We start from the raw sequence: 19,588 nt of genomic DNA on the forward strand, positions 1-19,588 counted from the left end.
CTTATGTTTATGATGTAAATTCCCATACCCAGACAATAATGAATGCTTTCAGTTTCAAATGACTTATCAACCGAACAAGTACTTTAAAAGAAATAAGTAGAAACTGGCCATCCATAGTTAAAAATTAAAGTTTATACCAGAGTTTAAATGAACCTAAGTTCAGAATATAGGCCAGCCAATTCTTCCTATTAAAAAAGAAGTTTAGTTGGGATGGGGATAAACTAATGAATTTTCTTGGGGGTCATTTTAAAAGTGTTCATTGTTCATTTATTGAATAATTAAATATACATAAAAAAAACAACAACAACACATGTATCACTGTTTTTGGGGTTTAATATCTTTTGTATGAAAAGGCTAGAAATTTGACATGTCCAAAGGACACAGACGCCCCCGCTTAACGCATTCAGAAATTCATTCAATATGATTAAACTTAATATCATGTAGAAACCAATATGCATATATAGAATTAACAAATATAGAACTTTGAATAATCTTGCATATATAATGAGCTGTGACCTTTGACCTGTGGACTCCGAATTCGAACTTAGCCTGTAATTTGGTGTTGTCTACATACATACCAAATTTTTAAAAATCCATTCATTATTTTTTGAGTTATTGCGCGGAAACCAACTCGCATATTCAATGAACTGTTAATGCCCCCTCCGGACCTCGTCTTCGGGGGCATAAAAATACCACTTGTGATGACATATCTCAGTGAACTCCTTGAATCAAAATCACCCACCCAGTCTTACAGGCTTCATAGTTCCCATGACACAATGCTCCTCAGTCTCCCACCATGTAAAACAAAGATCACACTAGGTGACCATGCCTTTATCAGTGCTGCACCCAAACTCTGGAATAGTCTCCCTTCCTCAATAAGAAATGCATCCTCTGTCAACTTATTTAAAACCAAACTGAATTCCCACCTCTTTCAAGAGAGTTTTTTAATAAATAAGACACCTTTTCATGTTTTTTGTTATGTATTTTGTAGAAATAATTAATCTTTACTTATTTTTCTTCGATTAATTTAGCGAACTTAAATTTACTTTTAAAATTTTGCGTATCCTGTTAATATTTGTTTTTCTGCTAATCTGTTTTGTATTGTAATGCGCAGTTGAGTATATCCAAATAGAAATTGTGCAATAAAAATTTACAATTATTATTATATATACTCACGTTTGCTTCCTATTTCTTCTCCCTCTGTAACAACAGCAACCAGGTTTGGATTGAGATACTTGTAAAGAACAGATCGATCTCCAAGCACTCGACCTTGGGAGTGTACATGTTCTGTATGTATGGAGCAGAAAAAAAGATGAGGAAACAGAGCAGGAGGAGGAGGGGGGAGGATGAGGAGAGAGGAAGAGGAGGGAAAGAAGGGAGAGAAGGGTGAGAGGAAAAGGAGAGGGAGGAGAAAGATCAGAAGGGGAGGAGGATGAGGAGGAGACGGAGGAATAATTGATTAATTAGATTACGCGTCATCATTTAAGTGCGATAAAAATCTTTGTGAACCACCCCTCAGGTGAGATAAAAGGGTAGCTTGCAGGAGTTTATTCCTTGAAATGCTTGTGTGCTGTATATGGCTTGCTGGTATAAAAGCACCTAAAGATGTTATGTTCTACTAGTATACAACATTTGTTCCAATATGCATGCAAATATTCTAAAGCAATTAAAGAAAAATTCCAGTAGTTGCATTAAACACTGATTTCATGAGAAAGTCTGTAAAACAAGGCTTAATTGTCAGTATATCATCGAGGATCTAGATTACATTAACTGAACTTTGTGAAATCTTGAAATCTACGCTGAAAAAAGTTCACACTGAAGATAACCAACACAGATAAGCGCATGTGGGACAATGTATAATTATTGCTTAGAGCGTCGGGCCCGACGCTCTACCCGAATCCTGTGCTTATTTTGCTGATTTCTCAGCAATTACACAACTTCTTCCAGAATCCTTTGGCACATGCGTTTTATTTATACAAACAGACACTTTGGTGGTCATTTCATTGGATTCTGTACGAACTCATTTTGATATCGTTACCAAAACTAGCATTTACCTTTAAGACATGCAAACATAAAATTAAAGAACGAATTAGAGATGAAAATCCATATTTTATTGTTCGAAATAGACATGAAATGAAATACTCCGAAAATTTGCTTTACCCAATTGATCATGGGCCTGGCAGCAGCTGCGCAGCGCCAGATTGACGAGGTTCTTTCCCTTTAATCATTGAATACCAAACAGGGTAGCAGCACAACTCCCATTTTTAAAACGTCTTATGGTCTGACGCAGCCGGGGTTTGAATCCCCGACCTCCCGGTTGTGATACGGATGCTTTACTAACTGAGCCAACATACCGGTTGATAAACAATTGAATGATGGATAACTTACCGATATTTCTCCTCCCCACCACATGGGTGATCTTTTGGAGAGCCGTTGGGAGCTGAACATCCCACACCACCTCCGCCGCAAGGTCAGAGGTCGTGACCCCTTGGCTGGATGTCAATCTGTATCCTGCCAGTTTGCCTGAATCTGAATCTGCAGTGAAGAGATAGATGCTAGAGGAATGCTCCTTAACCAGTGAGGTGGCTGACGACGGGACAACATGTACCTGATAAGAAAGAAAGAATAAAGAGATTCATAATTACTATTTCTACTTCTGCTGTTGCTGCTGCTGCTACTACTACTACTGCTGCTGCTACTACTACTACTACTGCTGCTACTACTACTACTACTACCACTACCACTACCACTACCACTACCACTACCACTACCACTACCACTACTACAACTACTACTACTACTACTACTACTACTACTACTACTGCTACTACTACTACAACAACTACTACTACTATTACTACTACTGCAACTACTAACATTGATTGATATACTGTAGCACTTAGTATATTGGAATGATATTCGTAAGGACTTTCGAGATATATTATTACCCCGTCATCAAATTATGGCTTATCCGCACAGAATGCATATGCTTTCTCCACCCCCCGGGGAACATTTAAACAATCAAAAACTTTGTGGCCAGTGTGCATGCCGATAAATAACTGCTATGCAATATCTAAATAGCCTGGGCTATATAGGATTAAGAAACAACTCGTCATGACATTAAGCATGGTGACATTTAAAGACTTTCCCTTGAAAGTACTGTTTGCTACAGCTTAAAATCAACAATTTGATATTGGTGCTCAACAAACTCCCAGCATGCATTTCCATATCTCCACTCACATTGTAGTCCGTGTCAAGGTAGAGCATGACCTTCAGGAAGTGATCCGTCATGAGGTTAAGCATGGTGACCTGCTTGACCTTGTAAGGTAGCTCTGTGCCAAGAGTACTACTGTCAGACGTAGGTTTACCGGTAATGGGATTGAAGGTGAATGACATGGCCTGACCTGTTGTCTGAACAGATAATATACAAAATAATTATTCACGAGTGCTAGATGAAGGTTAGTGGTTTGTAGTCAACAGTCTTATCTGCTTCTGTTGATACCACTGTCTATCAGCTGTACGTGTAGCATGTATTCTTCTTTCTTTGGGTTTGAACTACTTTATGTCAAGTTTTCATAAATATTCTTGTAGCATCCATTTTTCCTGTATTTTTATTTTCCATTCTTTACATGCATATTGTAATTTGTTTAATGCTTGTGAAGAATAATATAAACACTAAAGAGAACTTATCTAAGATGAAACTGAAATATATATTTCCTAATATGTAAAAAAGTCTCTGACCCACCTTTTTTATTTAGACATATTTATTTTAAGTCTATCCATAATATTAGACTTTATTTTTTTTTCATCACAACATGTGTTTCATATATTTCTGATATATTTAATATTTCATTGAATAATGGATTCAAACATTAAAAGTTAATAAATTACATTCATCAATATACAATACAAGATTTAAAATCATTGTTCATTTTGATAAAAAGCATATTATTACCTTGCTCCTTCCAACCAGGTTGCATTGAGGAGGGTTGGGGAAGTGAGCTGTGGTTCTCTGTACAAACAGGGGCATGGAGAGCTTGCCTGAGCTTTCAAATGGTGCTAGGTCAGGTAGGAAATGGTCCCACACTACGGTTCCCTCATTGGAATCAAGACCGAATATCTGATGGAATGAAAAAGAGTTGACACGTGTAAGCCTTATGAGATATTTAGACGTACAGATTCATCATACCACAAGAATCTGATTAAATCAAAATTACAGACATTTAAAACATACCGTAAATCTGCCTTTTGTAGTTTTTTTCTGCTTATTTCCAAGGGAGCCTTGCATAAGCTTTTATTTGACTTTTTTTGTATGTGTTCTGAATAATCAATCAAAGTTACAATCAATACAACCTTTTACAATGTAGCAGAGGATACAGTTTAACCCTATCTACATGTAGGCTTTACTTAGGGAGTTAAATGAAAGTATGATTTTGAATACTAATTATGCATCAATTAGCATAATCACCTAATAGCAATTTGCATGAAATAAACAACTATACAATTTTGTAGATTTCATCCTAGACAACCTGCGTGCCATTTTTTTTTCAAAGGCGGCCATATACTCTCCCAAAATACCCCAGCCTAGATGGGGTTGATGGAATGAAGAGATTAAATGAGGATGAAATAGGTTGAGTGGAAAATATGGTAGGTGATGGTATTTGTGAGATTAGGCAGAGTTCTCAAAAGAATTCTAATCCATGTGAGATAAGAATTGAAACGAATATTATAGTGAATGACTGTATTACCGACCGGCCTTGTATTACCGAACGCGTGCAATCGTACGCGTCAGAAAATAATTTCTTACGCTCAATTCTTTGCAACATCCTTCCAAAGGGAACTTGAATAGAAAGATTGTGAAAAATGGTCAAAAACACATTTTCAAAGTCTTAATATTCTTAAAATTATAAAATATGGTCAAAAACAGCTCATCAGTGATTTTGTTGTTTTTCTCAACTTTTCCCTAAGAAAACACACGTTCGGTAATACAATACCTTATTCAAGTTACCAAAATATTTCACGTGCGAAGAGGGGTCTGATTGGAAGCTAAAAAATAGTTAAAAGGAAAAAGTATTTCGGCAAAACTATTACATATTTACATTTTGTAGGTAATTGTGTATTTACGATGAAATTTGGTGAATTTCATGAGAAAGTTTTTGATATGATTGAATTCATGAAAAGTGTTCGGTAATACGATCCACTACCATACATGTACATGTAGACATAATGAGGATGCCTAATCAGCATGACTAACCGTCATCAGAATTGTGAACATTTCACGATTTAACCCTATCTAGGCCGGGGGGGCTCGGAGGCCCCCCTCAACAAATTGCGCAATATTTTTCCCGCGCAAAATTTTTTGACTGCGCCGCTCACTGACTTTTTACTTTCAATTCTTGTGCAACTTTTGAGACCAATTTTGCGTCTCCCGGGTACGTGGTCCCGAAATTACGCAACATTATGTAAGTGCTTGTCAGACCAAAAATTGTTCAAAAACGTGATTTCATGTACAAAGTAAATGCAAATTGTGTTTTCAACCAAAATTCATAAATGTATAATTATTTTAAGTTTTGCTGGTCTAAATGTATTTATTTTATGCTTTTTTATTATAACAAATTTCAATGAAAAAAATAATGTAAAAAAAAGGTAACAAAACAGAGAAATACATAAGAAATTGCAAAAAACAATATAATACATAAGAAAATGATTTGATATCGCAATTTTTTTCATGTACACTTGCTAAGAACACCACAAAGAGTTTCTATACCAAAATTTAGTACATTTGGAGCTTCATTTAGGGAGTTAGAAGAAAAAGTATGATTTTGCATAAATTAGCATAATCACTTAATAGCGATTCAAATGAAATATATTACTAGACAATCTTGTAGACTATGTCCCAGGCAAAATGCGTGCCAATTTTCAACGCGATCGCGCGGTCGACAGCCGAGATCTCAAGGGGGGGGGGCCTGGGAGGCCCCCCCCCCCCAGCCATATGAACTCCCAAAATACCCCGGCCTACATAGGGTTAAAAATAGTGAAGTGACAAAAAACTAATCAATCATACCTTGCCAGACTTTGTGGCGATCACAATAACTTTGTGAAGATTGAATTCATCCCTGATGAGATAATCGTCATCTTCTTCTTCCTCATTGTCCTTTTCGAGTAATCTCTGACTGGCATGGGTGATGGCAGCATCAACTTTATGATCTCCATGATGAGAGTCATGGAGGTTCTCTAATTTCTTCTTCAGGTGTGCTGCATAAGCCTGGATGAAAAATAATATATGAAAATATTGACAAATGATGTTTACAATAATAATAATAATAATAAACACAGTTCTTGTATAGCGCATATAACATTATGTCATAACGTCCCTATATGCTTCCAAAGGACTTGGATATTATTACCCTGGCTTTGGCCTCGCAGCCTTTTACAGCGCGGTGGCATTTCAAGGAATGAATTCCTGCCAGGTACCCATTCATCTCACCTGGGCTGCGTGCAGCACAACGTGGATGAATTTCTTGCTGAAGGAAATTACGCCATGGCTGTAATTTGAACCCACGACCGTATGTTTCAAAGTAAGAAGACTGATTCACTGGGCCACAACACTCCACAAATACAATATGGTTATGGATGGTGTTGACGAGGTGATGTTAGAGCTGAGGTTGATAAGGCCAAAGAGTAATTTTCTGATTTCCGAAGGCTACTTTGCACAGCTTTCTGCCTAATTATGCAACATAGGATAAAGCTTTAGCATGGCAACGAATCAAGATTGTTCCAAGGGTTCCTTTTTTAGTTTCCAGGGCTCCTTTGAGGATTTTGAAATGGCCTAAGCCCCCATTTCTCTGGTGGTGATAGAGCTGAAGATGACTACAATGATGCAGAAGCCATGGACATCAGCTTTCATTGAGAGTAGATAATACAAGAATGTTCTGTAATCTGATTGGTCCAAATTGGATCAAATGATATTCAGCGAATTACACTATGGCATCCAAAATGCATTATCCTGCACTCCGACATCATACCATATGTACTATTCTCCACTCTGACGTCAGAGTGCAATGTCTAGAATTATCTAGAATTTAGATCAAATATAGCATTTCGTAGCAACTCAGTAATATGGGGGGGGGGGGGTAAGGGGGGGGGGGGGTGGAAACAAACAAACAATACACGCATTCTTGTGTATAGAGGACCTATTAATGAACTCTGTGTTCAACTCGCCCAATGGATATACCACACTCGGTCCAGTGGACCTCGGTGCGGTATATCCATTGGCTCTTCTCGCACATCGTTCATTATTTGGCCCTGCATGCACCCACTTATGTGCATTATTTGTAAATCATTATTTGCTGACTCTAGACTTTGTGATAAGCCCTGAAAATCTTCGCAATAGGGAATTCTTTGGGGGAAAGCAAATCAAAATTTCCCTGCGAGAAATAATTTGGCTGAGCTGATTAGCCCTGGGCAACTATCAGGCCAGGGAAGAATGAGATAATTACTTGATTACAAGGCAATTTCCAGTTTCATTACATAACGTCTACAGGTCATAAATCTCATTCTACTCTGGGTGATGGCCATCTAAATGGTGTCAAATTTGTTATGACAAGTAGAATGCCTCTGGCTGTCTCACCTGCATCACGCGATTCAACATAGCAGCAGTGCTGACTTTGAAAACTACTATAACTCGCACAAGATGTTCAGTGATACTTGGTTACTCTCATTTCCATGTTTTATGAACTAGACCAATACACTTACAGAGATAGGATAGTAATTCAACAAATACCCCCAATGTGGCCAAAATTCATTGACCTCACATGACCTTTGACCTTGATCATGTGACCTGAAACTTGCACAGGATATTCAGTGATACTTGATTACTCTTATGTCCAAGTTTCAAAGTCAGATCAATAAACTTGCAAATTTATGATGGTAATTCAACAGATAACCCATTTAGCCAAAGTTCATTGACCTTTGACCTTGGTCATGTGACCTAAAATGTGCACAGGATGTTCAGTGATACTTGATTACTCTTATGTCCAAGATTTATGAACTAGACCAACATACTTTCAAAGTTATGATGGTAATTCAACAAATACCCCCATTCGGCCAAAGTTCATTGACCCTAAATGACCTTTGACCTTGATCATGTGACCTGAAACTTGCACAGGATGTTCAGTGATACTTAATTACTATTATGTCTAAGTTTCATGAATCAGATCCAAAAACTTTTAAAGTTTTGATTGTAATTCAACAGATACCCACAAATCGGCCAAAGTTCATTGACCCTAAATGACCTTTGACCTTGGTCATGTGACATGAAACTCATGCAGGATGTTTGGTGATACATGATTGACCTTATGTCCAAGTTTAATGAACTAGGTCTTTATATTTTCTAAGTTATGATGACATTTCAAAAACTTAACCTCAGGTTAAGATTTCGATGTTGATTCCCCCAACATGGTCTAAGTTCATTGACCCTAAATGACCTTTGACCTTGGTCATGTGACATGAAACTCTAATAGGATGTTCAGTAATACTTGATTAACCTTATGGCCAAGTTTTATTAACTAGGTCCATATACTTTATAAGTTATGACGTCATTTCAAAAACTTAACCTCAGGTTAAGATTTGATGTTGACGCCTCCGCCGCAAAAGCGGCGCCTATAGTCTCACTCTGCTTCGTAGGTGAGACAAAAACTGACAATGTGGCATTAAGATGGTGATGATGACAAAGATGTTCATGATGATGTTCATGATGATGATGAAGATGATGATGAAGATGATGATGGTTTTGATGAAGGTGGTGATGATGGTATTGAGATAGTGATGGTGATGATGATAATGATGGTGGGATGATGATGATGGCAATGATGAAGATGGTGATGATTATGGTGGTGATGATGACGATGATGACGATGATGATGATAATGACTTTGGTGGCGACTGCGATAGTGACAAAAAAAATGATGGCGATGATGATAATGAAAATGCACATGGGAATATTAAGATGATAATATTGGTAATGATAACAAAGACAGGTAATGGGTCGTGGCGACATCAGAAACAACATTACATTCCCTTTTTTCCAGTCAAAAATGGAAATTTAGCAACAAAAAAAAAAATCAACATTAATATCTCACCTGAAACTGGGTAAACTGTGTTGTTAGCCTCTTGGTGAACATGTTAAAGATATTCTCTGAAAATTGAAAGAAACATTGTAAAAACATGAGTAAAATTATCTAGACCAGCATACTACTGGATTTTTAAATAATTTTTCAAGTGGGAGGGTGGATGAGGGGGCTTTTTTTGTACAGTGACTCTTATGAAAAGATTAGTGCTCACTTCCTCCCAAATTCATCTTAAAACCTACTGGCCCGTATTCCGAAGTCGGGTTTAACTTAAACTCAGGTTTTAAGTTGTGGTTTAAGTATGGTTAGCCAACTGTTACATAAATCACTAATGGTACAGATATATTTCAGCTCATTTGGCTCTCAAATCATTCACAATTGTCTAGGAAGCATAAATAGATTTTTTGTCTTCACCATTGATGAATCAGGAAAGAGCACAGTAAGAAAAAAACATACAACTTAATAAAATATTTGTCACTTTTGGCTTTCCATAACTTTAGCACAGAGTTAGACCATGGTGGAATTTAACCTGACTTCAGAATACAGGCCACTGTGTCAAAAAAACATGATTGCTATGATATTTATACCCTTTTCATAAACCTATCCTCCAATTAGCCGCCTAAGAGTAATTCGGATAATTCAATAAAAATTGCGTTCACAAACTCCGAAAATAAGCCGCAATATTTTTACGAGCGCCCGTCCTGGAAAAGGCGGATAATTGTCATGACAACTGGACACGCCCCCTCCGATGCGGTTGTGTTGGAAAAGGGTGACCTTGTGACCGCACCATGGCAATTATCCGCATTATTTGGAAATGCGTTCATAAACTCAAAATCTTGTCCCCATGCTGCTATTATGCAGATAATAGCAGCATCAAACTAATGCGGATAACTCTGGTCCTCCTCCAATTTTACGACCAAATTATGCTGCTATTAGCCGCATAATTGGGTTTATGAAAGGGGTATTAGATATACACAGGCATAGGTTAATTCCCACTGACCAATCATTAAAGGGGAATCCAACCCAAATAAAAACTTGTTTTTAGAGGAAAAAGAAAAATCAGACAAGTTGACAGGTGAAAGTTTGAACAATATTGGACAAACAATAAAAAATTATTAAAAGGTGTTCAAATTGGTAATTACTATACCCATGTACACTTCAAATTGGCCGCATATGTGATCTCATAGTGATGTAAGGCAAGGGCTACTCTTCTATGTACTCCGATACTAAAAAATTGCTAAAATGTCATTTTTTTCATAAGTTATACTTCAAATTATGTGTTTCTTCCATGAGGACATAAAACAATATACAACCTGGGTTATATTTAGATTACTGCCCCAGGGGAATGGGTTCTTAGGAGAAAACCACACATCCCTGATAATTAAGTACATGGCCTATGGGAAAGTTGTCCTTGCCCCTTGTCATAATTTACTTACCCAGTTGCCAATTTGAAATCTACATAGTCTAAGGAATCTTAATTTTGAAGCAGCCATAACTATCTTATCGCTTGCCTGATTTCTTTCAAACTTTCACCATTTCGGTTTCTTAATTTTTCTCCTTTCCAACACATTTTTTACCAAGGCTGGGTTCCCCTTTAAAGGGAGAGTGAACTGTGTGTGGTCTCTCATTGACTGTGTGTTATAAATACATAGTCTTAAAATACATGTTTTCAGATATCTACAAATACTATAGAGAATAAATTGACCTTTCATTGCATTTATATATAGAAATTAAATATTTTGAGAGGAAAAGTACTTGTTTTGCTACTTAGTAACATAATTATTAGAGTATAAATGTATTGATTTGTTAATCAACATGCTATCATTCAAGTGGGTCTATAATACTAGACTACACTAGCATTATGGGTCAGGAAACTGGCCAGGTATGAGTAGTTGAGGACTCGAGATGACGCTGTTGGTTTGTATCTGTTCTTAAGACTGGTGCTTACCTCCTTGCTTCCCTCCGAACTCATCTTCAAACCTGGCTTCAGTGTCTGAGACGGGTAGATCTACCAGCTCGATTGAGACAGCAGTGGCCAAAGACTCGTCCCTCAACCAAAGCACCTCTTTCTCAGCTGTCAAAGAAGTAGGGAAATAGAAAGATTTTTTTTTTTTGGGGGGGCAAATGAAGAATCTGACTTCACTAATTCATAAACCTGTAAATATTGAAAAATAAATGTGCTAAAATGACAAATATAATACCATACTGTCAAACTCATTATGCTCTTTAAGTTGAGACTAACTCACTTGATATTCACTTAATACACACTCTCATGATACTCTAACTTGCTCACTCTCCCATTCATTCTTTTATTACTCACTCATTCAATCGTTTGTAATTTACTTACATACCCACTCATTGATACTCTCACTCACTCACTCTCTCACTCAGTCACTCACTCACTCACTCACTCATTCAGTCTTTCATTCACTCATTTGATACTTACTCATTCACTAATTTGAAATTTACTCACTTAATACTCTCACTCACTCACTTATTTGATACTTCCTCATTCACTCATTTGAAATTTACTCACTCATTAATACTCTCACTCACTCGCTCGCTTGTTATTTGTACGTTCATTCATTAAATCATTCAAATACTTACAGCCAACAACCAATGAAATTGCTTCATCTGAGGTCTTAATCAAGACTCTCCCATTGATTGTCTTATCTCTGAGTTCATACAGATCAACACATATCTGTACCAGGAGAGAAAAGAAAATAATACTTCAAATAATATGACGACATGACTCACGATATTTGTATAGCTCCATACGCTTACCTGACAACCTCTGGGAAAGAAAATCTGTATTCTGTGATAAAAAAAATGTGTTTCCCCCCAAAAATGTATTTTGTAATAAAATGTGTGGTGTGCACGCTCACTGCGCCGCTCAGCTGCATGCAAGCTAAAATGTGCACTCTTGCAGATAAAAAAAAACATCGAAACATGTGTATATCTCACCCTGGTTTTAACAAAACGATTTAAAAAAAAACAGATTAACTGAAATCACATTGATCAAATAACCATATTTGTGTAAGTTTTATGAAATAGAGACATATAGAGATGATTTTTTCTCAATAAATTACGATTTTGTAAAAACAAATTTAAACAAGTGGAATGCCTCTGGTCATCTCTCCTGCATCACGCGATTCAACATAGCAGCAGTGCTAACTTTGAAAACTACTATAACTCGCACAAAATGTTCAGTGATACTTGGTTACGGTAATTCAACAAATACCCTCAATGTTGCCAAAATTCATTGACCTCACATGACCTTTGACCTTGATCATGTGACCTGAAACTTGCACAGGATATTCAGTGATACTTGATTACTCTTATGTCCAAGTTTCAAAAGTCAGATCAATAAACTTGCAAAGTTATGATGGTAATTAAACAGATACCCCCATTACGGCCAAAGTTCATTGACCTTTGACCTTGGTCATGTGACCTAAAATGCACACAGGATGTTCAGTGATACTTGATTACTCTTATGTCCAAGTTTTATGAACTAGACCAACATACTTTCAAAGTTATGATGGTAATTCAACAAATACCCCCAATTCGGCCAAAGTTTATTGACCCTAAATGACATTTGACCTTGATCATATGACCTGAAACTTGCACAGGATGTTGAGTGATACTTGATTACTATTATGTTCATTCAAGTTTCATGAATCAGATCCAAAAACTTTTAAAGTTTTGATTGTAATTCAATAGATACCCCCAAATCGGCCAAAGTTCATTGACCCCAAATGACCTTTGACCTTGGTCATGTGACGTGAAACTCATGCAGGATGTTTGGTGATACTTGATCAACCTTATGTCCAAGTTGATGACCTACCGGGGTAGGTCCATATATTTGCTAAGTTATGATGAAATTTCAAAAACTTAACCTCAGGTTAAGATTTTGATGTTGATTCCCCCAACATGGTCTAAGTTCATTGACCTTAAATGACCTTTGACCTTGGTCATGTGACATGAAACTCCAATAGGATGTTCAGTAATACTTGATTAACGTTATGGCCAAGTTTTATGAGCTAGGTCCATATACTTTCTAAGTTATGATGTCATTTCAAAAACTTAACCTCAGGTTAAGATTTGATGTTGACGTCGCCGCTGCTGTCAGAAAAGCGGCGCCTAGTCTCACTCTGCTATGCAGGTGAGACAAAAACCTACTGTCTTGTTTTGGTTGCAAAAACATACTAAATATGCCAAAACCTACTGGTTGGCAGCTCTGCATACGGCTATTTAGGTTCTTTAAAAAACTAGTACAAAAAGTCACTATTTCAACTTTATATTTGATAGCCAATGATATTTTGTAAGCAAAATAATATGGGTGGGTAAGGAGCCCACTGCACTTGTACTTGAATATGCAAACTGGTTTTTAAACATAGAATCAACCAACATAACATGCTTCTTTGTAAACTGTTTTTGTTGCTTGAAACTGAGTGTGGATAGAGTGTTCAGCATGTCTATTGATTTGTAGTCTTGAAGATTGCGTTTAGGATTTGATGCACTGTAATTCTTTTGCATGATTGCAGTGGAAAGTTGCGAAAAAGAACAAAATGGCAGTGCCCCGCACTGGGATTATTACATTATGGGCTGATAAATTCAAGCGAGAAAATTAAAATATAAACATGTTGATATATTGAACTAGATAGGAAAATTTAGGTTTCAAAATGGTAATATTCAGTCTTTGGTGACACTGAATTTCTTATGTATTTCTTTATCTTAGTGGTCCATCGGTCTGAAAGAAATTGCACCTGTGATCGACAGCATGGTCAGTCACTGGTAGACCACCCTGCTTTGACTCAGCCCCAATGAACACTCTGTACTATTATTCATCATTAAACACCTACCTGATCTGCTATACCATGACTGCCTGGCAGAACGATGTCATTGCTGTACAGCTCTTCATCTTCTCCTTCAAAGTACGAGGAACGTAATTCAATCACCTAATCACGAAATAACAAAACAGTCTAATTCATCCCAAGATAAATAGCAATGGCACTTAAATAAGATGGTAAGTAGGATTTTTGCAACAATCCTCATTTCGCTGATAAAATTAATATCAATGCATTCAAAATTAAGAAAAAAAATAGGTAACAAATGATAATAATAATAGTCAGTTCTTGTATAGGGCATAAAACATTATAAATAACGTCTCTATGCACTTTCAAAGGACTTGGATATTATTACCCTGGCTGTGGCTAAAGCAGCCTTCTAGTGCTCAGTGCATTTAATGGAATAAAATCCTGCCAGGTACACATTCACCTCACCTAGGTGCAGCACAATGTGGATAGATTCCTTGATAAAGGAAACTACGCCATGGCTGGGATTTGAACCGACGACCCTCTGTTTCAAAGTCTGGAGACCAATCCACTGGGCCACAACGCTCCACTTCTTACTTCTACTTATTGCCTGAAATCTCATTCTTTATTGTAAATTTTCGATCTGGATTAAAACCAAGTGTGAACTCACCTCATTGTTGCTACCAGCTGTGGTGACAGCATATCTCTCTCCTACTATGTTACCACTGACAGCTGTTACCTGAGAAGAGAAAACATATCATGGTTTGATTTAAAGGAGATTAAAACCACACTCGACTACTTGCTGTAAGCACTAAAAACATTTAAAAAAGAAAATGAAAAATAATAATTAGGTCACTATGTAGTAGAGCACCTTTTCTAGAGAACAGAATTGACCTTTGACCTTGATACCACAAAACTAATCTAATCCTCATCACTCAAAATACATACTTGTGCCAAGTTTAAAGTTGATCATCTAGCAACCATCTACGGTGGACAAAAAAAAGTGCAATATAGATGGACATTTTTTGCTACAATTTGCATTTTGGGGATCATTATCCCCACTGAAAATACATGTAGTTTGGTCTGAATTTCATTCATTTCATATTATTCATATTATTTGATGGAGGCGCGATAGCTCAGTCGGTAGAGCGGGGGATTCGTATTCTTGTGACCACTGGGTGCGCTAGTGCCCTTTGGTAAGGCATTAATCTTCAGTACCAGGTCCTTCGGAGGGGACTTTAAGCCGTCGGTCCTCTGGTTGCTTGCTTACAAGCATTCATGCTTTCTTAGCAATCAGGTAAAAAATCACCACATGATATCCACATGATATCATGGAAAGTGTTTCTTTCCATAACATATTGACTTACGAAGGTTGCTGGGATTGCCACTATATGCTTAGATTGACTGTGTGGCAAACCCAGAAAACAATAAATCTCTAACCTGGAAGTTCCTAAGACATACCTATTCAAATTGTAACTGATTTTAAATGTATTTTGTTTTATTTCATTTATGATTATTTAAAAGATAGATGATTCATCCCTTCCCGTTCACTGGCTGTTCATGTGGGACCCGGTGTCCTCAGATTGCTAGAGCTCCTGTGAGTTATGTACTGACTGGTTTTACCCCTTAAATTGTCAGTGAACAGGGCAGCTAGAGGGCACTTGGTTCCGCATGATGATGGGCTGATGGATGGGTTGGGGTGAATGAAGCAGATGTGAAATTATTATTCTTACATTGTACTTGTCCATGGTTCTTGTGTAGTATTTAAATAAATTTCTATAAAATCAAATTTTTACATTGTAAAAGAGAACTGTTGCTCGGCTAGCGCCATGAGCGTCTACTGACAGTGTGTGCGCTCTACAAATATTATACAATTAATGCACATTTATGAGTGTGTTATGACGATGCAGCACACTCGAGGGTATTTACAATTATGCGAAAGCAAGAGGCGCTTGCGCCGAGTGCTTTTGCATAATATTGTGAATGCCCGAGAGTTGCTCGCATCGTCACTAACATCACGAATCTTAAAATGTGCATTAATTGTTTTATAAAACGGGTCGGCAAAATGATTTTTTCATGGAAATCTTGTTCAAATCCCTCCAACTTGTGTACGATCGCACACAGACGAAGAGATCACAAGACTGTCAATTATGACATCACAGGCGTATCTACTATGCGCGCCTAAGTAAGCGCATCAAAATCCTAGCCAGCCTCTTTTACTGAACGCGTATCAGTTTTTACGCGCTACTGGAACTAATGCTGCACAAAAATTGCACGGTGTTGCACAAAAAATGCACAGTGCTGCACGAAAAATGCACGACTGGAAGGTTGCGCATAATTAAAGCATGAACACGTGACTTGAATAAGCACTCACCATTGGCTTCATCCTTGAACCCGTTTTATAAACACTATTATTATTATTATTATTATTAAGAATAGTCTATGTCACAACAAATTGAAATACAAATAAAGTTGGTTACGGTTTCTCAACAAACCTGCCAACCTCTGGGAATGAACAATTGTATTTTTCCCCAAAAAATGAATTTCATAATAAAATGGGTGGCGCGTGTGCTCATTGCGACATTCAAGCTGCATGCAGGCTAAAATGCGCACTGCTCTTGCAGAAGAAAAAAAACAACATTGAAACATTTGTATATCTCACGCTGGTTTTAACAATATGATTGAAAAAAATAACAAGTTACTTGAAATTACATTGACCCAATAACCATATTTGTGTAAGTTTTATGAAATCAAAACATATAGAGATGATTTTTCTCAATAAATTATGATTTTGTAAAAAAAGTCATATTTTTAAAAGAAAATATGTACTGTTGTATTTTGATTGCAAAAACGTACTAAATATGCCAAAAACATACTGGTTGGCAGCTCTGCAACAAAGGATGCCAAAGCTATCATGAACAGAAAAGTACACACTCATTAATTGATCAAGCTAAAAATGAATGAAGATAGACTGGAATACCTTGGGAAGATCTTTATTGAGGATGATACTTTGACCCTTGACCTCCAGCAATGCATGATGGTTGCTGCCTAGACGAAGGACAAATACAGGAGGTCCTGAGGCTGACGGGAAGAGTTCATCGATGGCGAGTTGCTGCTCAGAAAGCTGCACCAGACCAAGTCCCTGTAAATTAATTGAAACGAAGAAGGGCCCAGAGGATTAGTCTCCTGACTTGAATCATAAGGTCATGGGTTCCAATCCCAGCCATGGTGTAATTTCGCTTTGGCCAAGAAATTGATCCACATTTGAGCTTGACTCAGCCAAGGTGAGGAAAATAGGTACCTGACAGGAATTCATTCCTAGAAATGCTTGTGTACTGTACATGTACAAAGCTTGTTGGGCTAAAGCAAGGGTAAGAACTTCAAAAGTCCCTCAGATGTTAGATTGTAACTGATATGTGCTATTCAAAAACTTCAAGAATTTTATCAATTTCTACATCTTCATTGAAAAGCCAATTAAAATCATGACATTTACAGTCCAAAACATTAACAGTAAAACACAGTAGTTTGCTATGCTATATTTATATGATGAATCACACTCAGTATGTCACAATTACTGACATTGCCAAGGATAACTTTCCGAATAAATTGAACAATGACAAGGGCTCCGTATCACAAGGTTTGCAATCAATCGCTAAATACCAATGACCAATCAATATCACAGCTGAAGGCGCACTCTGTTTCAAATACTGACCACAAACCAATCAGGGCGTTTTTTTTTTCTTCATAATTGCAATTAATTGCAAACCTTTGTGTTATGGAGCCCATAACACAAAGAATAGCAATGATCATAGAACAAATTTCACAGTTGATTGCATTGACTACAATGTGCAATCGATCGTAAAAATCAAGCGTATGATCAATCGTTATGCTTTGTGTTACGGGCCCCTGGTTGGCGTAATGTTTACTCACAGCTGGGGATGTTGCCGAGAAGCTACCCTGCTCACCAATGGTGACATATTGTATGGTACTAGAGGAAGGCTCTGAACAAACAAAATGGCCGCCGGAGACGACAACACAGTTAGGTGCTCTACTTGCCCACACGGCTGAGATTGGAGTCTGGAAAAAGGAAATAACAGATACGAGAATTCTTCCAGGGTCAAAGTGAGTAAGTGTTGTGGAGCGTTGTGGCCCAGTGGATTAGTCTTCTGACTTTGAAACAGAGGGTGGTGGGTTCGAATCCCAGCCATGGCGTAATTTCCTTCAGCAAGAAACTAATCCACAGTGTGCTGCACTCAACCCAGGTGAGGTAAATGGGTACCGGTAGGAAGTAATTCCTTAAAAAGCTGTGTGCGGTATGAACGCCTTGCTTAGCCGGGTAATATAGGAGCACCTTGAACACCTAACAAGGTGGATATGTGCGCAATATAAATACCCTATATTATTATTATTAAAATAAAAAGGGGAGGATTTTTATTGGATCAATATTAATCCAATATTGACTTGATGCATAAATTACTCTGTTGATATAAACCAATACCACAATATTGTATCAAAATTGTGGTACAATTATGTAGACAGGGGACTGTATATGGGGCGTCAAAAAACAGCCAGAATGCTATAATACAGTTCAGCTGATGCATGTCATGTACAGCATCATCTATGTCACAAAAGAAGTGATAGGATTATTTTCTTGAACTCGGTGAAACACATTACAAAACTAACATAATGACTCCCTCTCAATTATCCCCATGTAGTATGTAAGAGCAAGACATATGCTGTAGGCCTAATATGCTAATATGTACATTACCTGACTAATAAGATCTCCGCTTTGTGTGTCCAGTGCTGTGATAACAAAGTGCGAGCCTTCGACCACACCAATGACGTATATAGGAGAATCAGGGTCTTCTTTGCTGTAGTGTATCCACTGGAAGCTTAATGTCTCGCTAAAAGCAAAATAGAATTCAAGAAGAATGAGCTAATATAGGAATAATCGCCACCGGGGCCAGTAGCATAAAGCGATAGGATAAATATTTGTAATTGATTGTAATTTTTTGTATATAATTTGAAATAGACGTTAAAGGGGAAGTTCACCCCGACAAAGAGTTAATTGTAAAAATAGCAGAAAAAATAATGAAAAATATTGCCGAAGGTTTGAGAAAAATTCATCAAATGATTAAAAAGTTATTAGAATTTCTATTATTTGATTTGTGACGTCATATGCGAGCAGCATTCCTACATAGCGAAATGGTAAAAAATCAATGAAATATCATTTTCTCAGAAAATTGAAAATGGTTTTCCCTGTACCTTTTGTATATCAATAGACAAATCATTTCACACCCGACCATGAATAGAAAACAAAATTAAGTCATCAGGAACCATCCAAAATTTGAAATTCATGCATTTTATATTACATAACACATGGGGCAGCTGCTCGTTTATGACGTTACAAATCCAAAACTTTGAACTCTAATAACTTTCTTACTCTTTAACGGATTTTCCTCAAACCTTCACCAATATTTTTTACTATTTTTTCTGCTATTTTTACAACAAAGTTTTCTTCAGGGTGAACTTCCCCTTTAAGAGATAATCAATTGTACCTCATGAAAGAATACCCTCCCCTCTCATCTGTCTCTTTCTCGCCTTCAAATAGCATCTCTTTCATTTTCATTTCTCGTTAATCTCTCT

The 19,588-nt window shown here is 37.2% G+C and overlaps 1 protein-coding gene across 1 annotated transcript in view; it reads right to left on the minus strand.

The window, feature by feature from the left end:
- The window catches only part of LOC121427366 (ER membrane protein complex subunit 1-like), a 35,586-nt gene that overhangs the window by 6,034 nt on the left and 9,964 nt on the right, over window positions 1-19,588 (minus strand). Inside the window, exons 5-17 of the mRNA XM_041623722.1 lie at window positions 18,711-18,846; window positions 17,873-18,019; window positions 16,923-17,084; window positions 14,613-14,681; window positions 13,991-14,086; window positions 11,736-11,829; window positions 11,077-11,202; window positions 9,141-9,196; window positions 6,065-6,265; window positions 3,956-4,120; window positions 3,241-3,411; window positions 2,389-2,608; window positions 1,177-1,287 (exon numbers count right to left, since the gene is read on the minus strand). Coding sequence (XP_041479656.1) covers window positions 1,177-1,287; window positions 2,389-2,608; window positions 3,241-3,411; window positions 3,956-4,120; window positions 6,065-6,265; window positions 9,141-9,196; window positions 11,077-11,202; window positions 11,736-11,829; window positions 13,991-14,086; window positions 14,613-14,681; window positions 16,923-17,084; window positions 17,873-18,019; window positions 18,711-18,846 — 1,754 coding nt within the window. The remainder of the gene's footprint in view (window positions 1-1,176; window positions 1,288-2,388; window positions 2,609-3,240; window positions 3,412-3,955; window positions 4,121-6,064; window positions 6,266-9,140; window positions 9,197-11,076; window positions 11,203-11,735; window positions 11,830-13,990; window positions 14,087-14,612; window positions 14,682-16,922; window positions 17,085-17,872; window positions 18,020-18,710; window positions 18,847-19,588) is intronic.

Source organism: Lytechinus variegatus, chromosome 14 (genome assembly GCF_018143015.1).
Source record: "Lytechinus variegatus isolate NC3 chromosome 14, Lvar_3.0, whole genome shotgun sequence".
NCBI lineage: Eukaryota > Metazoa > Echinodermata > Echinoidea > Temnopleuroida > Toxopneustidae > Lytechinus > Lytechinus variegatus.